The following is a 24,755-nucleotide window of genomic DNA, read 5'->3' on the forward strand; positions in this document are numbered from 1 at the left end:
TGTGCGTGTCTATCGGACGCGTCCGGGCGCGGAAATAAAAGAGAATAAGGTAGGATAGAGTTCCAGGGATGAGAGGATGACACCCATGTTAAAGTAGGTTGGGCAGCGAAGGCTTGAAATCAGGGTATCGAAGTTCCCAGCCTCAACATGACACGGTGAACCCCAAAAGTACGGAAATTGCGCATGACGTCCAGATTTTGCCAGACATTCGCACCTAAAATCTCAGAATCCATATCTCGACGACACAGGGGTGAGCTATGTATGCAGATTCATGGAAAAACTGGTCAGATTTCGCCAATACTCCGCATATAACGCACGATTTTTTACGTTCAGAAAATCTGCACTTTTGGGGTCGACCGTGAGATCAATATGAATGATCGATTTATCATGACCACGGGGGAACCTTTTTGCGAAGTCTAGCTTTGCGCTGGATCTCCAGTTGGGCGATTATGATTCGTGGACATATGCTCATGTAAACCATTGTGAAGATTCATGAGTTTGTACGTGACAAACCAGAAGCGTGTAAATACCGGTGGTTCAAAGTTACGTGTGATCGAGGCCGGTGTAGGAGCGGATCAGTGATGCAATCGTACTGGGGCGATCAACGTATTCTTCTAGAAAGGTGTATTACGTACTTCCCATTTGGGAATATCAACATTGTTCATAGGACTAAGCCGAATCCATTGGAGGTAAACATCATAACTGCAATTCCATGTGTCTTTGAAGCGTGTAGATATCAGATGGCTTAAGGCCTCTGATAGTTAGGTCAACTTGCCTCAAATCGTAACCGACGAAATGGCAAGGGAGCCATTACAATCCAAGGGGTCTAGACCCAGCACTCCAAGGTGTAGATCTCGGGATCGCAAGATCAATCCAAATCGTAGTATTTGCTTCGAAGTACGATAGGCTACTGTGGACTTGGGGTTGAATTGTATTAATGGGCCCTTGAGTCCATATCCTGGCCGAAACCTGTAACCACGATCTTGTTACTGAAGAAGTCTAGTTTGGGAAACCACCCTACGTGGGTTGCTGTTCGGCACAGTGAAATCCTGAAATATGGGCTATTGCGGGCTTGCATCTCCACTCTCGTGTGCCACACATTAAAGGTACAAGTACGTACAGATACAAATGAACTCTACTTTGAATGCGGGACGTCAAACTCAACTGTGATCCATGAACTGTTCATTGCCATAAGCCGAAACAATGAACTGCATAGAAAAGCAAAAGATTGGCTGGATCAGCGCATCTGGAGCACCAATACCATTGCATCCAGCCTGTGAAACAATTGGATCAACGCTCAGCCCTAGAAAGACTCGCTGGGTATCAACAGATGGCCGAAAGGTGGAGCGAGATAATTAATACAAACCCCTATGTTAGCACTGCTCCCAGTGTCGCGCTACACCACTTCCAGCATTCTTTCTTTCCTCCGTTCTGAAGGATCGAAAGATATGGCAGCCGGCTAACATACACCAAGAGCCGCGCCGGGAGGCGATGACTGAGACATTTCTATATAAGGAAGCGAGCTGAGCGGTCCACGTGCTTTCCCAAGTTGGCCATGCAAATCTATGGGCGAGTGTACAGCAGAGTTCCTTAATAGGGCTGATTTGCGGAAATGAGTTTCCAGCTCGAATTTCGATGATTCCGGGTATATGAACCCGAGATGAATGCTGCTATGGGCCCTCAGTACCCCTTCTCTCTTACGTTCATCTAATTATCATTAACATTATAATGGCACCTCGGGCCCTTTCTATTTCTACTGGATCCAAGTTGACCCTATCCAACTCGGCCCAGGGCACAGCGCTTTTGACTTTGGTCATCCGGATTTTGCTGAACATTTTGCAAATGTTCATACACCTACTTTTCAGGCTGGCCCTGGCTCCTATTGTTGATCATTTTGGTTTTGCTACACACGAGCCCTCGAAGGATTTGACCCACGAACCCAATCTACCAGATTTTCCGAAAGTTAAGCAGGGCCGACGTCGCGGTCTGCCTGTAGTGCAGGCAGAGATACGAACCGACAATACATCCATTCTCCCCGTTCCCAGCCCTTCCATTGCCCCTCCTAACCGAATTTACAACCCACCATTGTCGAAATCGTTCATAGGAGTCTCTCTTGAATGAGCATTAGGGCCTAACTTTGTAGGATTTGGAACTGTAGTAAGCCGACTTCATCGTTTAGGGCTGGGACACGGCTGAACCAGCCAAGACTCAGAAGTTTTGACCGGAAGGAGAGACCGTCGCTAATCAAGTGCATTAACCTTATTCGAACCACATATATATTAAGTTATATTTACAGTATTTTGGTTTTATGTATTTCCTCTGTTCGTGATTTAGCCCTTATTTTATTCATTCAACGGTACCCTACATCTTTCTGTATGCTCCACATATGTACCAAGCCCTCCATGCGCCATCCATGATCACTGGTTATGTTATGGGTCTATGCTTCCATTTTTATCTATCCTATTCTCCTGCTTTAGCTGTGTTTCTACAGTCGCATCTTTCCACTTATTACAGTCCACCGTTTCAGCTATTTTGTTACTTTGTTTTGGATTGACTGTATTTATTCATGGAGGCCGTTCCTTGCCGTTACATGATGTTTGCACAGGATTGAAATATGACTGTGTATCCTCTGGCCGTTCTTTACACGGACATACAGTATCTCAAACTTCAATTTCTACAGGCTCAGCAATCAGAAGCAAAACGGTCAGGGCAAGAGTGATCCTAGCCCACGTTTGTGACAGATGGATAGAACATTACGAATTCGGAGTGTGAAGAGACGCCAAAGACTCGGGTGCCTGTGAAATGTCGGGAGTGTGCAAAGGTCAACGAGGAGGGTGTGATGATCAAGAGAGGCGCCATACATCCCAAATGAACTTGGATCTCGATTTGCCCTATGGTACATTGGTCTCGCATTTGGATAATGCAAATGAGCAATACTCATCCATTTTTTTTTCAATAGTCAGATGACGAATCTGTTGTTTTGGCCATTGGATAGCCCGATATCGCGTCGGGGGGACATTCTCTGGGACATTATTCGTACCAGCGCTTTGACTTATATAGTGAGTCCTGCAATTGAGCTATACACCTTCCTCCTAGGCCCTTACTTGAAGTCTCTGCGCCAATTGTTCATTCAAGGTGGCAGCATGGGTCGTAAGAATATGCTTCTGGACAACGCAGTCGAGACTGTGGATCCACAACCTCGAACAGGGGTGATACCCTCCTGTGAGAATGACGAGTTGCTCCGTGAAATGATTCTCAGTCGAGCTCGAGATATTACGGCGTTTATCATAACGAAAGTGACCGAGTTCTTTATATTCCAGGTGTGTTTTTCGAGAGTCGGCTTCTTCTGATAAAGGCTAAACTCACATATATGGCTTATATCGAAACAAGGATAAATGCTGGGGTAGTAAATGCATTGTTCTAGTACCCGATTGTGCCAAGCGGGTCTCTTCAAAATATCCCCTTCAAACTAAAGTCTACAAAAGTAAAATTTTAAAAGGTTGTGGAGCAATAATTCAGGACCCACTGGGTAAGCGTAGGCCCAAAATCTCAGCTGTGATCTGACTGTACTATCAGCATCTGTTTGCTTCAGAGGGGTCTGTTGTGCAATCATGTTATGCACCATTATCACCGATAATGGCTCGGTCACACATTCTATAGATCATCGGCCATTAGATGGCCATTAATAAGCCACTATTAAACCCATGAACTGAGTTCAGCCAACCTTTTGTTGAAGTATGCCATGGCGCTCATCGTAGTCCAAGTTCGTTCACGTCGTAGTTTTCATGTGTATGTATATACGCCATGGGTCGGGCAGAAGCTGTGCCACATGACCAATCAGGAGCTTGATGACAAAAAACACCGGTGTGGATCAGTCAGCACAAACTACGACGTATAAAGCTTGGTGGAGGTGTAAACGCCATCTACCCAGGCCATGGCGCAACTCGTTCTCACCCCCGCAGACAAAGGGGAAGTTGACTGGATCTGTCTAGACCAAGAAGGACTTGGGCCAGTATCGCATCTTCGCGAACTTGATTTTACTCCATGCTTCGAGCAGCTTTCTGGATCGGGTATGCTTGTTATTTTCGGCCTCGTGGCGGGTGCAAGGTGTGCGCAATTGGTCAGACGTCAAGAGAGGCATGAGACCAGCGAGGGAGCGAGGCTTTTATGGGCCAAGCTGGTGAGTTGGAAGCTCGTTCTGTGTTCTGAGGTGCTGATTGTTTTCCGTTTTTAGCTTGTCGGTGCTTTGCCGCTTGTAGGATTATCCTCTGCGCACTTGATCCTAACGGTAATCCAGCACCATGGTTCCGTTATCTCCGCGCCTGTAATAGACGCAGTCGTTACGCTGATATCGTCCCTTTTTGTCGGTGTCCTTACTTACTATAATCACACGCGTACTCGACGTTCTTCGACCATCCTCCTTACTCTCTGGCCGTTTTATTTATTGGAACAAGCCGTTGCTATTCGAACACAGGTTCTACTCCACCGGTCTCCCAGCGCCTTGTTCGCGATACAATGTGCTCTTCTCGGCGTGGGGGTGGTTTCTTGGACACTGGAATGTTTTTGTCCCGATCGCGTGAAGCAGGACCCGGACGCCGAGCCCGAAGACAAAGAGCTCCCATATGAACGAGCAAACGTATACAGCCGGCTTACGTATGTATAACATCTCAATCTCCCGATTTCAATTTGCTAACACCTAATTTCGCATAGTTTTGGTTGGATGACGCCTCTAATGAAGCTCGGCTATAGTCGCTTCATCTCAGAAAAAGACATGTCTGCGCTTTCTCCCACCGACACTGCGCATTCTCTGTCGGACCGACTGCAACAACAGTGGTCGAAGCAGCTTGAGTCTAAATCTCCGTCGCTCTGGGGTGCCTTGACTCGGGCTTATGGTGGTCAATACGCGATTGCCGCTGTGATCAAAGTCGTTAGGGATATTCTATCTTTTGCAGAGCCCCAGCTTTTGAGGTTCCTTCTAGCATTCATTGCTCAGTACCAAGCAGGAAAGACGGAGAGCTCTTTTGTTGGCTGGGCTATTGCCGCAGCGATGTTTGTGCTCAGTGTTGTCCAAACTGCGATGTTGCACCAAGTGAGTGACTTTTGCCCGGCGGCATTCTCTCCCTGACTTTATATCATCAGTACTTCCAAATCTGTTTCGTCACGGGTATGCGGGTGCGGGCAGGATTAGTGACTGCTATCTATAACAAAGCCCTGGCACAGGCGCCGGACTCCCAGGTACAGTCTCGTTAGTCTCCCGAAAGGAGAGCCTCATTGACTTTGATTGATTCATAGGGTGCACGCGGTGACGTGGTCAACTTGATGAGCGTGGATGCTACGCGTCTTCAAGACTTGTGTACATATGGACTCATCGCATTGAGCGGTCCCCTGCAGGCGAGTTGTCGCGTGGCTGGATTAGTGCTGGATTATTGAAGTTTGTTTGGGCAGATCACTCTTGCTTTTGTTTCTCTGTACAACTTGCTTGGCTGGCCGGCATTTGTTGGAGTGGCGATCATGATCGTGTCTCTGCCGCTCAACACGTTTATCGCGCGAGTTTTGAAAAACATGCAATCAGAGCAAATGAAGAATCGCGGTACGTATTGGCTTTCCATCAATTGCGTTCGTATCGTCATTCCGCTGGATTGGGTCTTCTGCAACCTTGCCGCTATTTGCCGATCCTTCTCCCTTTTTTGGCACTCTTACTGTTACTCATTTCGCTTTATTATTGCAGATAAGCGCACGAGGCTCATGTCCGAGCTGTTGAACAACATCAAAAGGTAGGCGTTGCAGAGATTTATACACGAGGTGGAGTGACTGACTAATTTCGACAGCATCAAGCTGTACGCTTGGGAGGACTCGTTCATTCGGCGCGTGCTTACTGTCCGGAATGAGCAAGAACTCAAGATGCTTCGAAAGATCGGCGTAACGACGGTGAGTGCCCATCATAAAAGCGTGTGCTCGGCTCTTCTGAAGCAGTGCTGACCTTGCGCTCACAGGCCGTGAGCACGACCCTTTGGGCCGGTATTCCGCTTCTCGTGGCCTTTGGATCGTTCGCTACGGCAGCTTATACTGGCGAACGGCCACTCACTGCCGATGTGATCTTCCCGTGCATCGCGCTTTTCAACTTGTTGCAGTTCCCTCTTGCTATGGTAAATCATTAATTGTATACTGCTTCAAATGAGGCTGACGCGGGCTTTAGTTTGCAAGCATCACTAGCCAACTTGTGGAAGCCGCCGTCGCAGTCACTCGTATCCGGAAGTTCCTTTTATCAGAAGAGCTACAGAATGATGCCAGGATCGTTGATCTCAGAGAGGTTGCCGAGGGTGATACGGTAAGTTTGGACGTGGCTCTTCATGGGTTGTCGCGCTCACCTATTTTGGCCCTTGATAGGTCTTGGAAGTCAAGGGGGCGGATTTCAAGTGGTCGAGAACGGCAGAGGTGCCCACTTTGGAGCAAATCGACTTGACTGTGCGCAAAGGGGAGTTGATCGGTGTGTTGGGCCGAGTCGGGTCCGGCAAGGTACGCACAAATCTTGGAGGTTCCATTTCGGGATATTGATTAGTCTTAAAGACCAGTTTGTTGTCCGCTGTCGTGGGCGAAATGATTCGTGAGGATGGAGTTGTCAAGATCAATGGAAGGATTGCGTATGCTCCTCAGAATCCTTGGTACGCCGGACTCTTGATGATGGAGGTTTATTTGCTAATACCTTGCACGTAGGATAATGAACGCTACGATTCGGGAAAATATCCTGTTCTCGCACCGCTATGACGAAGAATTTTATAACCTGGTCTTGGATGGTATGTCTTTTATTGGTGTCTCGGTTAATGTCGCTAATTATCCCCTGTTTAGCCTGCGCCCTGCGTCCCGATCTCGCGCTCTTCAACGACGGAGATTTGACCGAAGTCGGTGAAAAAGGCATTACGCTCAGTGGAGGACAACGTGCTCGTATTTCGCTCGCTCGAACCGTTTATGCTCGGTACGCATCTTTCTGGTAATTGTGAATCCTTTGTGACATTTTTCTGCTTCTCAGTGCGGACCTGTATCTCCTGGATGACCCTTTGGCTGCGGTTGACGCCCATGTTGCTCGTCACGTATTTGACCGGGTCATTGGACCGAATGGGCTCTTGGCCGGCAAAGCTCGCCTCCATGTCACTAACAGTGTCGCGTATCTCGACCAGGTCAGTTTGCACCGAAGTTTGTGCCTACTTTTGCTAATATTTCAACCAGCACGACTCTATCATGATGATCCGTCGAGGAATTATCTTGGAGACGGGAACCTACACTGAAATCGTCGCAGACCCCAGCAAGGAACTTGCCAAATTGATGTGCGTATAGTCAACTGGCTCTCCGGTTCTTTTCTGACCGGTATTCCAGTGCCAACCACAAGAAAGGAAACAGCAGTGCTGGCGCGAGTCGTGCCCAGTCTGGCACAGCCACACCTGTCAACCCTCCTGACGAGCTCCAACAAAGTACTAGCGCATCTGGTACCACCCTCGCGGCTTCAATTCCCACTCCCACCAAGGAAAAGGCATTTGCTAAATCGCAAAGACGACCTTCGGTATTATCCATTCGTTCCCAGCAGAGATTACGCGCACAGCTACACGCTGAAGCCGGCACGGATCAGAAACTTGAGCATCGCGAGCAAGGCAATGTCAAATTGAGTGTTTACAAGCGCTATTTCGAGGCTTCTAGCAAGCTTGGCGTGCTCGCTTATATCCTTTGCATGATCGCGCAGCAAGGATGCTCGATTCGTACGCTTATACTTCACCATCCCGCGAATGTTGCTAATATACGGGACTTTAGTGTCCAACGTCGCTCTGAAGATGTGGGGCAATCATAACCAGGACGCTGGTGGCAACTCGAGCGTCGGCTATTTCCTCGTATTGTACGGCTCGCTGGCTCTCGCATCCGCGCTTTTCTCGTTTGTTGCCTCGGTTTTGCAATGGGTGTTCTGTGCTATCAAGAGCGCTAGGAGTCTTCATGATGCGGTAAGCACCCATTCACTCGATCGGTATTCAATAACTCATTCTAGAAATAGATGCTCCTGGCTGTAGTCCGGGCGCCTCTCTCGTTTTTCGAGCAGACACCCATGGGACGAATTATGAATTTGTTCTCCAGGGATCAGTATGTCATTGACGAGGTATTGGTTCGCGTCCTTGGATCGTTCTTTAGAACTATGCTAGTTGTCTCTGGTAGGCTGGTTGTGCATTCGTCAGATATTAGTTTTGCGACTAATAGTCAACCCTAGGCATTGTTGTGGTAGTCGGAGGAACTTTCCCTTGGTTCCTATTAACTCTCATTCCCCTGGGATATCTCTACCGCCTCATTATGCTCTACTACCTCGCAACATCTCGTGAGCTGTGAGTTTGGCTGGCTCTCCTCTTGACTAGATTCTCACCAAATATTTAGTAAGCGCCTTGATGCGGTGTCCAAATCCCCAATTTTCGCCTGGTTCCAGGAAAGCTTGGGTGGCCTATCTACAATTCGTGCTTTCAGTCAACAAGCTGTTTTTATGGCTCAGAACGAAGCGAAACTAGATCGTAACCAAATGGTCTATCTCCCGGCTGTTTCAGTTAATCGCTGGTTGGGTGAGTGGCTCCATAAGATAAACCTTAATAGCGGTGCTTATGGTCTACATATATAGCTGTTCGCCTCGAACTCCTGGGTTCGCTTATTGTGCTCGCTGCTGCCATCTTCTCCCTCGTCGCGCTCGTTACTACCGGAGTCGATGCTGGACTGGTTGGACTTGTCTTGTCATATGGGTTATCTACAACTCAGAGTTTGAACTGGGTTGTGAGGTCTGCCAGCGAAGTCGAACAAAATCTTGTATCGGTGGAGCGTGTTGTCAAGTAAGTTCTTAACTCTTGTCTTCAAGCAAAGACTTGACCAATTTTTCAAGTTACATCAACTTGGAACCTGAAGCACCACTAGAAATTCCCGATGCAGCACTCCCAGCGGACTGGCCTAGGAACGGTGATATTGAATTCAAGTACGTCCTTCGATGTTTACACAGAATCAACCTCTAACTTGCCAATAATTAAGGCACTATTGCATGCGGTATCGCCCCGAACTGCCTCTTGTTCTCAAAAACCTGACAATGAGCATTGTGGGTATCTGGGTTGTGACCGAATATGTCTATAAACTAACAACGCTGGTAGCGCTCCGGTGAAAACATTGGTGTCGTTGGTCGTACTGGCGCCGGAAAGAGTTCTTTGTTCCTCAGTTTGCTGCGTATTCTGGAGCCTGCTTCAGGGACGATATGTATCGATGGGGTGGACATCACCAAGATTGGGTTACACGACTGTGAGTCTCATTACACTATCGTGGGGGTTTCGAGCTAACCCTTACCCCTTTAGTACGACGAGCAATCAGTATTATTCCCCAAGAGCCTCAGGTATGTAGCTGGGTTTCATGCCTTGGGTAGTTGGTTCTGAAATGTTGGCCGCGTGTAGCTTTTTGAAGGCACTATTAGGGAGAACGTGGATCCAACCGATGAGTACGACGATAACAAGATTTGGGTGGCACTGGAGCATGCACACTTGAAAGAATACGTATTAGCTCAGGGTGGACTGGATGCAATCGTAAAAGAAGGTGGATCCTCGATGAGCAGCGGCCAACGGCAACTTGTCTGCTTTGCCCGTGCCCTTCTTCGAAACGTAAGTGGTTTGATCATACCCATGGAAATAAAGCTCAATTATTATTCAGACCAAAATCCTGATTCTAGACGAAGCTACGTCAGCGGTGGACCTTGAAACCGATAAGGCCATTCAGGAGATCATTCGAGGACCTTTGTTCAAGGGTGTGACTACTCTCACAATTGCGTAAGTATCTCTAGCTTCAATGCGTCTCCCTGCTCTGACAAAAATATCAGGCACCGTTTGCATACTGTCATAGAGTCGGACCGCATACTAGTATTGGAGGCCGGAAGCGTGAGTCCATGTCGTTCCGAGAGAAGAGTTAGATATTGATGGTCATGAATCCTCAGGTTGCCGAACTGGACACGCCCGAGGTGTTGCTGAAGAACGAGGTATGCCATTCCCACTTAAGATGTTGCACAGCACTGACCTTGGGGATAGTCTTCTTTGTTTTACGGATTGGCTGCAGAAGCAGGTCTGCTCTCAAAATCCACTTGATCCCTGTTCATATACGGGACATATTACTGCGATTCTTCGGGTACCTAAACTTAATTACGGCCATTGACGGGAGAAATCTTTAATAGCATAGATTTTTAATACAATACGTAACCGATACAGCACCTCGCGTAAGAGACGTTTAAGATAGCTCAAAGGTACAGGGTGGATGAGCAAGTTGTAAGTAAGTGGGTATGACAAGAAATGATCAAGCCTGAGGGGTAAATCGATATCGAGGTCATGTTCGTTGGACAATATCGTGCCAGGCATATCCTCAAGAGCTAGTTCTGATGTTTGAGAGATGTGTAGCTCACCTTCGCTCACTACATTGATAATACCGACCGTACAACCTTGATCTGCCTCCAAATATTCAAATTCGGTACTTACCAGGATATCATCCTCGTATGCATATACTCATACCCGCCTTAGTCTCGATTCACCTCTGGCTAATTCATATTTACTCTGCATCGGGACATAACTGAAGACTATTTTATTTAATTATAAGATTATTCCTATGGATCCAATTTATAACGAGGTGTAAATTTTGCACCATATCTTATAACGCCGCACCAAAATCTCAATCAGATCATATTCGACGGACTTTCTCTACATTGTGAATCAGAACATTGAAGAACGCTACGATCATTCCAATCAATCTACGCCATTACCTCCATGAGTCATTAAGCGTTGAAGTGCCAGAAGAAGGGGCAGTAGCAATACGGTTGGGATCTGATTCCCACACCACCTGTTTGCATCATTTCAGTTGGTTGATTCTATTTCATCACAATAAGACTTACCGAGCTGTTCGAGGTTTTACGAATATACTTGTAGGAGAAAGAGGTTCCTCCTATCATATCCACACTCGTAGACCATACAGGATAGGAGGCCGAGGACATGGGGATCTGTACAGCGGGAATTAAATAAAGTAATGAAAACTGCTTTTTAGTCAGGGACCACTCACTGAGCTACCGGGTGTCCAAGCGCCAAGCTGTGAGGTACTTCCGACCAAGAAAATATTCTGATTGAAGTTAGGTTAAGGGAAAGGCTACCTCTATTCTCGGAGCCTCCCACTCACATCACCATAAACCGTCTCCGCGTTCACTCGGAAAGCTACCGTCACGGAAGCTCCACCCACGGTAGCCCCGGTGAAAAGTGCAACTGCAGATTTTGCGGGAATAGTAGTAGTGAATGTTCCACCTGAAATCGTATATCTATTTCCAGAAATATTAGCTTATTTATTCTGAAAATGAGAGATATTTGTGACGTACTGCGATCCCGTACATTTGCCACCACTCGCCCCTCCAGAAATCATATCACAGTAAGTATTTGCGGTGAGGGGTGTAGTGAATGTCTTTGTCCAGGACGAATCGGCATTGTTGATTACTACGAATCCGCTCGATCCTGCGGGGTCAATATCAGATATATTAAGCTTGGAGCAGGAGTAGTACTAGAATCAACCCACCACGTCCAAAGGCTATTTGTTGATTGGTGCCAATAACCCAATTATTGACACTTCCAGTCACTCCATTGTACCACTTGACCATTCCAGTGATGGCAGCCCACCGGTGCTGGCATTGCCAACCATTCGCACCCCCAGAATCAGAGCAAGAGCCAACTCCGTTTGATGGGCCGCCCGCATCGTTGTCCGAGAATGTGTAGGATGATAAGATAGTCGGAGTTCCATATGGGTAGGCACTATATGCCATATGGAGTCAGTAGGTGTATGCATATTTGCCCTCAGTGGAAGATTAACTGACAGCATGAAGACGTGTGCAAGTGTATATATAGATCCCGACTTGTAGTTGAGCGAAGCACCATCTGTCCGCTCGGTGTCGTGGTTTGAGATAAATACATTGGCTTTGTTGGAAGGAATCCACCCTATGTTATCCCTATAGTGAGTACTACCTCATGAAAAAACGCAAGTGCATTAGCTGACCTCGATTCTCAATTCCATTCAATCCTGAAATGCCACCTTTCTGGAATGCATCTCTGAGCGTGGATGTATAACGGAATTCCTGAACATCACCGTTTCCGGTGTACTCTGACGGTAAGATCGGCTCTCCACTTCCGAATATTACCTAGAGTTGTATAAGTAAGTATCTTAATTTGCTTTTATTGTAAAACTGACCTCTTGTGTGACATACGGCTTAGAGCTCAATCGACCAAGGATGTTGGCAATATCGCCAGCAGGAATGTCTACAGAGCGTAGTCGGTTGTGAGTGGATAATATTAAGGGCCTGTTCATCACTCACGCTTTGCGGCATCAAGCCGGAATCCTACTACACCCAGTGACAATAGATCGTTGGCATAGGCTGCAAGTCGACTGCGGACATATTCTGTCTCAGTTGCCAGGCTTTGTTGACAAACTTATATTAGTGGTGATACCACGATTGTGAAAAGTGTACAAACTCGGCCAAATTATTGAATACTTCGCATGTCTGAACTTCAATACGACTATTGTAATTCACGATGTCATCCCCTGGTTCTAGGCCACAGTGATGAAAATCCTGATTCTGATAGATACCAGGATAGTTGTAGTGGGCTATCCATGGTGTTAAGATCAGTATAAGCATTTTGACTTAAATTCCCTGGCTCACTGAATGCTACACAATTGGAGTCAGGAGTATATATACATATGGCATCAAACCCACTTACTAGAGCCCGCCACACCAGTTCCGCTCTCCATGCCGGTCATGTGGTTGAATAGGGTGTCTGTAATCACCCCAACTCCGGTATTCTAATACCCGATCGTTAAGCTATTAAATTCAACCGATCTACCATCCAGACGTTACCTTGCATGTAGCCACCATTTTCTGGATGATGATCATATGAGTCAACTTGACTTTTCCTGACCTTGGGAAACTGACCTGAAACTGGCTTCTATTACCCCGCTTGGAGGTTAGTGTGTATGACACTGGTTGGTAATCGGTCCACCACTGTGAGCCGACGACATGTTCCGAAGGCGGAGAGACCTAGACACTGTCTCAGTAGACATAATCAGCAAGAGAAACGAGGGTTTACTTGAACGAAACCATATCCAGCTGGGCCGATGAAGTTGGTACACTCTGTTGCTATGCTATCCCAATTCCACTCAAACATTTGAATGATTACAGCTGAAGCCAAAAAAATGAGATGCAGAATTATGAATGTAAGGTAGTCTCACCTCTAGAGCTGCTGGGTGCCCGAGAATAGATACTGGCCGGTACAGCTACAACTGCCGCGACCGTGGATGCAAAGGATGTTAGACGATACAGCATTCTGTTGAATGCTTTTGCGATGAGTAAATCAACAGTCGATGGGTTATATTTATACAACTGCGAATGTCTCAGGCCAACTCAATTAGTTCTTGGAAGATTCTACGCGTAAATAGCCTATAGGCGAGCGCGCTTCGTTCGGGCAACAAGGCCACATATACTATCATGTGAAGGCGATAGAAGATTCTCATCAGCGAGCGCTGAGCTCGGTACCCATATATAGCGCATTGCTGAGCTTCGTAACTATTTGAGAAGCAATCTCAAGGAATGGCTAAGGAATGGTTACCACGCAGTCCGTGTTAGTTATACTTCATTTGTAATCTATCTTATACACGTATGTCTGTACCTTAATCAGAAACGTTTAATAGCCTGGAATGTTTTGTGCCAAAGCTGAGATTTAGCATAGAGTAGTTACAAGTGAAGGAGGGCTACACATTGGAATAACGCAGGTTGATCGATTAACCGAATTCAGGGTCAGAACAATTTACTCCTTGATCTGGAGACTAATCGAGTAATAATAACGCACCAATGAGGACCAACCTGATCGCATTACTTCATTAGGAAATAATTGTCGGGTAGACCGCCATATTGATGCATATTAAAATTGTGCCTACAAATTATCGGCTAAATTAGCATGATTGCCTCAGTATTAAGCGGGAAAGCCAGAATATGCCGTAACGTAACTAACAAATAGGCTAGAATCGGACCTGCTTTTCAAACTATCAAATGGCTATTACTAGTAGTTCTATATAAGTATGAATATTGAGCAGGTGTTGATCAATTACTAGGACCAGAACCATAACATAGACGATCATGGTCGTGACCATGGTACACTTCAAGCATTCCCACAAACCTTCAATTTGCGATTTATTTGGTCACCTCATTAACATTCACCCGGCCCGACCTCGATCGGCTCGACCTTCTGCACCTACAACACTTTATCATACAGCTTTAGATAAATATGTGGCCGTGGGATGACGTCCAGTAAGCAATATGATTCGGATAGGCCATCACGGCCGGAGCTTAGGCTGACCATGTATGCCTGGCGCGCTGAGAGTGGATGAATAGCGATGATATTCTGACAATTACTGTATTGAAATTAAATACAGGTATGAGAAGTAGCTCAGCTTTGCCCTGCAGGTATCATCAAGGTGGTGTTGGGTGGTAGGTTGGACATAAGTTACTCTAGAGACCAAACCCACACTATGGCGTGATAAGATCTTGAAAATCAGTATATCAGTAAAAGACATCTTTTTTCAGTATAATTCGACCTGAAAATTACAACGTCAGTATGCTTTCCTCAGTACAAATCAGACCAAGAGAGAATTGATATTTAAAGTTAGCATATATTGGCCTTGATTTCAGTTCAATTCCTACTTAAATACACATTCTTATTTTCAGTATTTTAACCTTGTACAGTGGGCCATTTGAATAGTTAGGCCACGGGAACGCATGTCTTGCGTTGGTTAGTCACGGATACGAGTGATCGCTGGTCAGGGGAATATTGTGCTATAGTCGTTTCGAACTCATTGGCCATGGCCGGATTATATGATGATCATACAACAAATATAATGCATCCATCGGAGGTTGACTGAGGCCCATGAAGGGAAGAAGTTCGATTGAGCCTGCGTCGTGCCACATCCGCCCAGCCAGAAAATGAGACGTCTGTTCAATTTCGTATGGATCTATCACTGACAGAATTACCCGGGTTCTAACGTGACTATGACTCAACCTGCACTCTCGGGGTGCTTTCCAGCTGGCACAAGTTCATGCGGAGCTGATTGGGCGAGGTCCCAGTCACAACTGAAGTTCAACGAAAGCTCTGCGATTATGGGACGGTGAGGTGGGTCCAGGAAAGAGATGAATAGGCTGGGTTACCGTATGATTTGTTGGAATATCGTGTATTCGGCGTCTATTCTACATGTACTGTACAGGACCGGAAGATATCTTCCGATGACTCCCCCCCCGTGTACTTAAAGATTTTGTCCTACTTTGAATACGATTGCCCCTCCGCGTGGACTACTTTGTGTGTCTTTCAAAATGATTTACTACCGCTGGGATATCTGTATGATCCTCTTTGGGAGCTATTCTGGGGAAACGGCCGAGCTCGCACGGTGCCATCAACACGCAGTGGCCTCTCCAGAATACGCATTGCGCACGAGGTACGAGCCACCCTCCAAAAAACCTGGTGTGGATCTCTTTATTGTTCTCAGCAAATACCTTTCTAACACTTTTCATGGCAAATCACATACGGATGTGCCTTATTCATGCATTAATTAATGACATAGTTCTCATATAATTTAAGTTCTTACTTACTGTTCTGAGAGCGCCCACCATGCTTTCTTAATGTTAGCCGCAGTGGGAAACTCAGCTTCTGATGAGGTTGGTTCAATGGAATTCAAAGGGGGTATCAGACTTGCGTAGTAGCCTGCTGTGGGCACCATTCCCTTTAATAACTTTGTTCGTTCATATATACATGTCTGCTTATATTTATTCCTTTTACGTTCACAAGGTCTGAGTGTTGTGTCTATGTGTGGTTCATCCAAAATCTTGGTAGACCTATCCTGAGAGTCTTACTTAGCCTATTCCACTTGGCGAGAGTATATGCATGACAGCGTGTCAATCCATATCATTCGTTATACACTAAATACATGCATACTGCCCAATTATAGACCACAGCCATAGACAAAATTCAACGCGAGAGTGAAAAGTTTTTCCAAAATACTTCTATCGACTTTCTTCATCTAACTGGGCATTCATGCTGATGCCCGATTTGATCTAGCCATAGCCCGCAACATTGGCCCATACTTATAGAATAAGAATGGCGAAGGACATCCAATCACCAATGCGACCAAGGCCAACACACTGTTCCCCCAGCCTAACTTGCGGTCAGCGCTTATTTTGCATTTTTATCAACTGCTGTCACTTACCAACTCCTAGTGTGGTGAACATTTTAGCTAAACAGGAACGATAGATATTAGATCAGATGTCTCGTTACATCAAGCGCACTTACTTGAAAATAGAGGAAAGGCGAACCCCGCGATTGACCTGAACGATGACACTGCTGCCACTGCACTTGCAGCATGAAGTCCATAAGTGTCGACCTATTTCAATTGGTTGGCGAGATTTTTGCAGGATGTGCGATACTACGTACAATGTATGTCTGTATGCACAGGAAACTAGCAATTATACCTGCGCGCGACGATATCAGAGCCAATCTCTGAAATTACAGAATCCGCAAAACCTCACCAGTACAATATATGAACACCCCAATATCGGGTGCGAGCCAGAAGATGCGATACTAGAAATGATGTAAGAACCACGATGGGGATCGGGCCTTTGAGTAGACTTGCCTCTGCCGTCCAACCGTAAAGCAACAATCCTGCCGGTAGCATGAGTGATCCAACGACAAGCAAGGGAAGCCGCATTTCAGGTGTAGGAACACCGTCATTTTGAGCCTTTAAGTGTCTATATATGCGATCTAACGCTCGGGCGCCTAGTTGTGCTCCCGCCTGGTACCCACACGTGAGGAATCTGTTATGCGATTCATAGTACGGAAACTTACCGTAAAACCGGCACCCATAAACAAATAATTTAACCCTGCAATACCAACGCTCTCGCCGTATCGTTGCGTCCAAATGGAGGCAAAAGCTAAATCATCCAATTAAAATCCGCTGTATGGTCTCCAAGTATTAAGCTTACTGGTAAGCTGGAGATACATGGTTCCTAGTAGCCAACGTCAGTCCCAGCTCACTTTTATTTCGAATTTATACTCACCATACATTACAGCCATGTATGTTGCCATCACCGTCATTACTGGATCAAACATCAGGAATTTGATGCTTCTCAGCAATGCAGTGGCAATAAACCTCCAAGTCGAGACGTTTCGCCTCTTGAATTCATGAGCGGTACAAATAGTCTCGTCTCCAGTTGACTTTCGGAGTGTGCGTGCTTTTGCTGCGAGAATCGTTGGTGCATATGTTTCTGTAAGATACCACTAAAATAATTGTTTATAACATCCTTTGGGGTGGGGGTGGAGGAGGGGGTGGGGATAGGTAAAGAAACTGACCAAGCCGACTAGTTGGATAACGCCATCCGCAATCGATGTCGAGTAAAACACCCAGCGCCAACTCGTCCTCTCGGCTATCCAAGCTCCTGCAACAGGTCCAATCGCAGGGCCAGTCTAGACGGGTTTAATCGAACGAATTTATAAGGTCAAAAATTGTGTACTTACAAGAGGGGCAAGACTGTACAAGCTCATAGCCATTCCTCGTTCCTCTGGCGCCCAGAGATCGGCAATTGTACCGCCACCGATCGCCAAGGGAGCAGAGCCTCCAAGTCCAGCAAGGAAACGAAAGGCTAAGAGCTGGGAGCTAGTTTGTGCCCGCGAGCAAGCGATATTAAAACCTGTCCACTTGAGATTTTATGTCTCGAGTGCATAAAATGTAAGAGAACCTACCAAGGAAGAACATATTGGATCCCTGTAAAATAAGTCGTCGGCCGTATATTTCGCTAAGCGGTCCCTTGAAGCGATCAAGATTAGTCGGTCGACTGGGAATTAACAGAAAGGGCGTTAACTTACGAAGAAAAGCGGACCAACAGCGTAAGCGAGTACGAACACAGATAGAGTCATTGATTCGAGTACACTTCCCTGCTCGAGACCCAACTCTCTTGTAACCTGAGGAAGTGCGGGAGCAACCATACTCGATGCAAGAGGGCTAGGTGCGCGAGATATCTTCTCAGTACCGAGCACATAGGATGAAATTAAATTTCTCACCTCATGAAAGTAAACAAGGACACCACCGCCGTCGCTGCCCATCTGTGCCGAAAGGTCCAGTTTCGTGGATTCTTGAGATCATCTGGACTGTCCCAGTCGACGAAATCGGATTTCTCCTTTGATACAGAAGCTTCTATGTCGTGAAGAGTTGAGGGTGTATTCTGGCTCTGTGCATCATCCTGAGTAGAACTCTGAACTAGTGTCTTGGCTAAGGCAACTAATTCAGTTAGATTAAAATAAGCTTCTATGCGAACTTACGATCTTGTGAACTCGAATCCTGAGTTGGCATCGGAATGAAGTAGGAGTAGTAAGGAACAAGCAGGTGGAAGCCCATCAATATATAGCCTTCATCCCATTTGCCGCACTTGGGAATATTACGAAGCGTTTTGAGAACAAAAATACCTGCGGCATTAAATGTGATATGAGATTCCTGTTTCCCACCGCAAAAGTCGGACTCGGGGGCCGCCCACGCGAGATATCGCTTCGATTCGGCCAGTCACGTGACTCGCGGCAAAATAACAAGCGCACCATATTTGGGGACTTGCTTAGGGACTAACTTCAAAGACAATCTCATCAACATAAATAGTGACGAGCCAAAAGGACAAGTAGGGTTTCGCGCTGGAGACCGTTAATACCCAATAATCAGCAGAGAATGACTGAATGAGCCGCCATGAGCCACAAACTATGTGAGCTTACAAGGCCATCCATTACATCAAGAAGAGGCATTCAAATGTGTTTATTAAATGAGCTGATTAAATTCTGTGCGATTTACCAGCTAATACTCTCCAATCACAACCGTGGTGATGCTGAGACTCCCCTGGGTCATGTGAGAGGCCTGACTAAGCCATCAACTCATGACAGAGTTGCCGGCTTGGACTTGGCCGTCACCTTCCCCGGTTCAGGAAGCCATTTCCACCCCGATTAAATTGGATTTACCCTTCTACGAGGATGTCTGGGGTTATTGGAACGGTAATTGATGACGCGGATACAAGTGCCCTTGGGTTTCAATACTACGGCATTTGGACAACAGGCAATCGTCTTCAACAACACTATGCAAGTACGTCAACATACTCGGATGCGCCTTACAGTCGAGCCGTTTTATTTTTTCGAGGTAAGCGCCCATTATGTATGAGTTTTGTCTTGAGCTCACACCTCGCACCCGGCATAGGAAGGTCGGTAACGTACTACGCAGACCAAGGCAACTTTAGTCAGGCAGCAGTTTCCATCGACGGACAGGCTGAAGATTTTGTCAATCTAACGAGTTCAACGCCTATGTATAAGCAACCTGTATGGAGTAAGAACCTCACAGAGGGGGATCACCAATTGGTGATTCGGCATGCCGGTCCACCCAATACGAATATCATGATAGACTATGTATCGTGCGTCGACCTGTGCAACCATGTGCGACCCATGAGTAACGATCTTCAACGACAGCTTCCTTTCTGGCGATGGGGCGGTATCTACATCTGCAGGACTGTGAGTGGTTTGACTGGGGAGTCAAAATCAGCTAATGATCGTTCCACAGTGCAGCTTCAAGCGTGGCAAATACAGCTGTGACCGTCAATTGCACTGATCCTAGGATGATATACACCCCCAACTGGCGGCCGGTAGAGGTAGAGGCTTTCCTTTCTTCTATAATTGTGGATCTGATGGCTATGTAGGATGGAATGTTTTACGCTCGACGCAGCCTGTTGACTCAGTCGTCAGGAGCGAGTGCTCAATTTACGTTTAATGGAACCGCAATATGGTACTTTACCGACACCAATAGCGATCACGCCCAACTTCGAATTCGAATTGATGACGATGAGGAAGGGCAGATTGTTCGGGGATATTCGCTTAATCCTGTGTGTATACCAAGGCCCCTGGGATCCCAGTGTTGTATTCTGGATCTGACTATTTGCTCCAGCTTGTTCAACGTCTTGTTTGGTCAAAAACCGATCTTCCTCCAGGAACCCATACCATTAATATCACACATGATGATTCGGACGGAAAATACGCGACGCTTGACTTCTTCAGATATGTGGAAAGGTGAGTGATGCATTCTATTCAAAAGAGGGCCTCAATCTCAATGGACCATTTATTAGCGCCGGAACCGAGCCTTACGCAAAAACAGGAGGACTTACAGTCGGGGCTATTGTCGGCATTGTGATTGCTGGTTTGTTCTTGCTAGGGATACTTTACTGCATTGCTATCCGTTGGGCAGTACCTCGTTCTCGAACGGATCGAGATAGCGATGCACCACCCTCATACCATGCTGCAAATAGTAACAGCCAGAGCAGTATCTCCAGCTCTCAGCGGCCTGATTTTATTACTACTCCTCATATGACTCACTTGGGTGACCCGAGAATCGTGCCTAGTCCGGCCCCTTTTACCACCAGACAGGCGACTCCAGAGCCAGCAGAGGTTGTTCTCGATACACCCGCCCAACGATACCGTGACAGTGCCCGGTTGCTACTCGCTGGAAATCGGGCATCTCATGGCTCGAGCATAGGAGCATGTAAGACTATTAGCCACCAGCTCATACACTGTCGACTCACCTGTTTCTACCAGCCAATCGTCTTCGTTCAGCAAGCACTCCCGATTTACACGCAAAGATACCTAGTAATCCTCCCTCCTACCAAGGTCACACCTAACTACTTCCTCTGATTTATCTTCCTCATTTTACGGACTCACGTTTGAGCTGTTGTACCAAATTCTCTGGGTTGAACGGGACATTTTACTTTGATTGCTTTCTTGTTTTCAGTTATGATGCTATGGATCTGTCACATGCGTATCACGGTGCCGGTTGTTTCTGTACAGTTTGTAGATGAGTTGTCTGCGGGATATCTTCGCCGAAGTATACCCTTTTGAACATCAATGAACGACGATTGTCGACTAATGGTCCACGTTTCCTCATCATGTTTCCCGCGTTTCAGAGACCTTCCCACGCAACAGACGATCCTTGTACCGAATATAGAGCGGATATGACCTAAAGTCTCATAGCGCTATCATGTAGAGCCACGAGGGGAGCACAGCGATACAATCTCATCTGAACCATCACTGGGGCCCTGGCTGAAGAACAACGCGATTCCTTCCTTGTTTCATTAAAGCGTCCTACTTAGCAATCATTAAACACATGAGCAACCGGGCGCCGAGAACCTACGCTTGTAGCGCGTGCGAGGTATGAACAGTGGGGTGCCTGGTTAGTCCTTTGGGGTGTTTACGCAGGCGCTGATCGCTCGTTCCACCTGACGCAGAAGATATGCACATGCTCGGTGTGTCAACCCAGAACATGTGCGGCGATCAAGATCCTCTATGTTTGCCGGAAACACTGATCTACATTTATGAGCTTCCGCTGGTGCGTAGCGGCACCATAATAATGGAAGATTACGTCTGATCGAAGTGAAGGACGTATCTTGTATTGAAAATTATATTTTACTCCGTTGGAACCCGGATCAGCGCATTTGCCTTCTGGGTGGTATGGGGGGTGCAACTGGATATTGATACATCTCCATCATGCAAAGTTGGGTGGCGCATATTATTGCAAATAACTCAAGGTACACCTTATAGAACTGTTGATCGAGATGCCTCCGAAGATGCATAGATTAATTCAAGGAATCTGTCACAAGCTCCCGAGAATATGCGGAGTATAGTCCTTCTGGGACCGTACGACTGTTGTGAACGGGTTGCCTGTTTGTTGGTAAGCTGGTAAACATGAAGACAAACGGGAAGGACATACTAACCCACCAGGAGAAGGAGACGATATACTCACCAGACTTCACAGAGCGATTCGAGTAGACTTGGTATACGTGGTGGCCACGGGACAAATAACCGGGTAGTCACCTGTTATTCAAGAGAGGGCCCGTTTTGTCCTTATCCTCAGGAGCTTATAGACTTCGGCCAAACTCAATAAACATGTATCCGGATGGAAAGCCCGCTCGCGGGGTAAGTGGAGTACCACAGCATTATCAATTATACTCGAAGTCCTCTTCGGGCATGTATCCCGTTTGGATACGTTCAATGGTCTCAGCTTGCGAATGCTTTTGTTGGGATTGGATCTCACTTTCACCACATATTCGGGATGCTCAGTTTGTGCTCCGCGTGGGTCATTAATCCGGTATTTGAGGAATGCTCCGGTGATTACGGAGGGAGAGTCGAGGGCACTGTCATAGACTCATCCTCTTCAACTAAGATGCCAGGACTTGTGGACTCAGTTTGTTTGTTGTACGGACTGTTGAAACCAGTAGGGTTGAACACATACATTAGCAGCGATGGTATATGGGGAACCATGGATTGATATACTGAATAACCTTGGACCTCTTATTCACAGTAGACCCCAAAAGCGCGAATCTTCTGGACGTAAAAAATCGCGCGTTATATGCGGAGTGCTGGCGAAATCTAAACATCATGTGAATTTTCTGTACTTTTGAGGTTCGCCGTGATTGGGTTAATTGTAAGACCTGAAACTTTCTGAGCCCTCACGAGTGAAGCTACAAGACGCTGAATCTCCATCTAGACTAACAAATACAGGGCTCCACGGTGTGTCTATCAGCGACTGACTGAGTACATTCCATCACAGAGACTACAACCCTCAGGTAATCTAAAAGGCTTTCCTGAATCTAAGTCAACAGCGGTTACAATCGGTCAGAAGGGCTATAATGATACAAAGGCTCACACTTACACTCTGGTTATTCGAGAAATCCCCGTAGAGACCCGTGTAGTGGTTCGGACTTGTTCCCACCTCCACCGTTCCCATTGCCATTGCCATTGACATTGCCGTTCCCATTGCCGTTGCCGTTACCAGCAGCTGAATTTCCATGAGGATTATCCCCAGGCGCATTGCCAGCAGGATTTTCAGCAGGCGGATTACCGTTAGGAGGCTGGTTGTTCATAATTGAGTGGTAAATAAGATGATCAACAAAGACCTAATGACAAGGATTTGGATTATTTTCCAAACCTGCTGGAGTGCAGCGAGGGCGTAAAAATATGAGTGATAGGGATTTGAGTTGGGCTAGTGCTCAGTGTTGTTGAAAGGACCTGCAGTACGAGAGATCTCGGTCTTATAGCTCAACCTCGACATCAGCAGTGACCTAGTGTTCCTGAAATGGTTCCCTGGTGCCCATAAGGTACATAGCATATTCGAAACTTCGCCCGCCAAAATGATCAGTCCTACATTCATTAAAAACCAAATTCAGCCGCTTGTGATCTTTGTAGCTGTCAAGCCTGCGACAACTTGGGGAGAGTACATGTGAGATAGCCACCTAGCCGTGAATCTTGGCCATGGGTCATATGTGCATCCACGTGGGTGTGCAGTTAGCGTCATTTAATTGACCACGAATCATGATAATCAAGCAGTCAAGATACTAAGATAGTAAAGTACCCCGTGCACCCACCGATGCCGGAAATTCCCATAAATCAAACCTTGGAAGGTACAGCATGTATATATTTATGAAGGCTTTGACTCATGGGTGTACTAGAGCGTGAGATTTCAGCGTGAAGAAGAACAGTCAGTACACTTTCCAATGCTGTTCTAAACCTTGTTGTTTGCCTCAGGTTTCTGGCTATTGTACGCTTTAATCGGGTGGGTGAAATCCAGAAACAGTCTGCCAGCTCTCGATCGATGATAAGGTGCTTGTTCAAGAGGAGTCAATGTACATTTATACTAACTACCGTTAGTTAAATATGTTGGTAGTCAGTAGAATTAATTCCCCCTTAGCTCCCCAGATCGAGCCCTTTGTAAACGCTCGTACTTCTGCCAAAGGTAGGGCTGGTAAAGAAGCAGAAAGCCAGTAGGAGACTAATAAGCACAACTAGGCCTTGATACTCTCCATGCTTTTACATTGCCGGCTAGTTTTCCACAGCTGCACTCAAACTGATTCTTAACTGACAAACACTGTCGCTTAACGTTCGTGTTTCTTCGTATGTCAAAATATCCAATTGTACTGATCCTATAGTGAAGCTCATTGGACATGGCAGCTAGTGGACCGAACTGTTCATTGATATCCAATTATTGGGTGTACGTTCATGTCTTCATGCTTTGGAGTTCCCAACATCGTTTGATCCATAGCTTTTGTCTGATTGGGACGTGATGATCCGATAGCACAGTAAATAGCGCTATTTATATTGGTTACAAAGGCAGAGTGATAGCCTTATACTACTGAAAGGGAAAGAGGTAGTAGATTTGTGGGGCGCATATAGACGGGCAGACCTTCACATAAAACAAGGCAAATCCTGTAACATCATCACAAGGTTTGCACACATCTGGATCAAACCATACATTACGCCCTGACGAAATATTCTAGTTGATGCTCTTTGGATGCTTATGGCGCCTGGCGCTCTCCTAATTCGGATGTGAAACCGAATATGTGCCCAGTTTCGAATGGAAATTAGGCTATCCCATGGTATTGGTCCACAAGGCTGTGCAAAAGTTATAGGGGGAGCGAGTTTTCACGCCTCGGTAATTGTTTGCAGAGAAATTGTTCATACTATGTATGAGCAAATCAACACGGAAAAGTGTTAGTCCGGCGTAACTAATGAGCCCTTTTTGTTATCTGATGAGGTGCAACCAGGGTGCGCCAATCTAGTTCAGCATAGCATAAACGCCCACTACAAGCCCCC

At 46.4% G+C, this 24,755-nt stretch overlaps 5 protein-coding genes across 5 annotated transcripts; 3 read left to right on the forward strand and 2 right to left on the reverse strand.

Moving 5' to 3' along the window:
• Positions 1-1,728: 1,728 nt before the first annotated feature.
• RhiXN_05454 (uncharacterized protein) lies at positions 1,729-2,121 on the forward strand (the record flags this gene model as incomplete). The annotated part of the gene is made up of 1 exon (XM_043325270.1): positions 1,729-2,121. One exon carries the CDS (start codon positions 1,729-1,731, stop codon positions 2,119-2,121), a length of 393 nt encoding a protein of 130 aa, XP_043177689.1.
• A 1,813-nt stretch (positions 2,122-3,934) lies between these two features.
• On the forward strand, positions 3,935-10,130 carry RhiXN_05455 (ABC transporter transmembrane region; the record flags this gene model as incomplete). Its single annotated transcript, XM_043325271.1, has 31 exons — positions 3,935-4,180; positions 4,235-4,653; positions 4,711-5,089; positions 5,140-5,235; positions 5,293-5,415; positions 5,446-5,590; positions 5,729-5,774; positions 5,829-5,928; positions 5,994-6,146; positions 6,197-6,328; positions 6,388-6,516; positions 6,568-6,662; positions 6,715-6,794; positions 6,847-6,973; positions 7,028-7,175; positions 7,225-7,322; positions 7,372-7,748; positions 7,801-7,985; positions 8,036-8,189; positions 8,246-8,357; positions 8,407-8,585; positions 8,642-8,846; positions 8,897-8,986; positions 9,040-9,103; positions 9,156-9,300; positions 9,354-9,391; positions 9,450-9,653; positions 9,703-9,818; positions 9,869-9,926; positions 9,983-10,024; positions 10,074-10,130. The coding sequence occupies 31 exons, from the start codon at positions 3,935-3,937 to the stop codon at positions 10,128-10,130; spliced, it is 4,542 nt and encodes a 1,513-aa protein (XP_043177690.1).
• Positions 10,131-10,791: 661 nt separating this feature from the next.
• On the reverse strand, positions 10,792-13,384 carry RhiXN_05456 (alpha-amylase; the record flags this gene model as incomplete). Its single annotated transcript, XM_043325272.1, has 17 exons — positions 10,792-10,872; positions 10,925-11,029; positions 11,089-11,145; positions 11,203-11,338; positions 11,396-11,528; positions 11,590-11,822; positions 11,885-12,005; positions 12,064-12,205; positions 12,256-12,323; positions 12,380-12,480; positions 12,537-12,669; positions 12,725-12,730; positions 12,783-12,864; positions 12,920-12,940; positions 12,995-13,099; positions 13,149-13,240; positions 13,291-13,384. 17 exons carry the CDS (start codon positions 13,382-13,384, stop codon positions 10,792-10,794), a joined length of 1,710 nt encoding a protein of 569 aa, XP_043177691.1.
• Positions 13,385-16,626: 3,242 nt separating this feature from the next.
• RhiXN_05457 (major facilitator superfamily transporter) lies at positions 16,627-18,884 on the reverse strand (the record flags this gene model as incomplete). Its single annotated transcript, XM_043325273.1, has 12 exons — positions 16,627-16,893; positions 16,947-17,032; positions 17,084-17,107; positions 17,159-17,378; positions 17,451-17,564; positions 17,616-17,788; positions 17,841-17,904; positions 17,964-18,099; positions 18,159-18,366; positions 18,417-18,639; positions 18,716-18,814; positions 18,855-18,884. The coding sequence occupies 12 exons, from the start codon at positions 18,882-18,884 to the stop codon at positions 16,627-16,629; spliced, it is 1,644 nt and encodes a 547-aa protein (XP_043177692.1).
• A 128-nt stretch (positions 18,885-19,012) lies between these two features.
• On the forward strand, positions 19,013-20,791 carry RhiXN_05458 (uncharacterized protein; the record flags this gene model as incomplete). Its single annotated transcript, XM_043325274.1, has 10 exons — positions 19,013-19,127; positions 19,189-19,269; positions 19,327-19,537; positions 19,593-19,634; positions 19,684-19,765; positions 19,820-20,002; positions 20,065-20,186; positions 20,243-20,313; positions 20,362-20,655; positions 20,709-20,791. 10 exons carry the CDS (start codon positions 19,013-19,015, stop codon positions 20,789-20,791), a joined length of 1,284 nt encoding a protein of 427 aa, XP_043177693.1.
• Positions 20,792-24,755: the final 3,964 nt, after the last annotated feature.

The sequence above is a fragment of the Rhizoctonia solani genome, chromosome 2 (assembly GCF_016906535.1).
Source record: "Rhizoctonia solani chromosome 2, complete sequence".
NCBI lineage: Eukaryota > Fungi > Basidiomycota > Agaricomycetes > Cantharellales > Ceratobasidiaceae > Rhizoctonia > Rhizoctonia solani.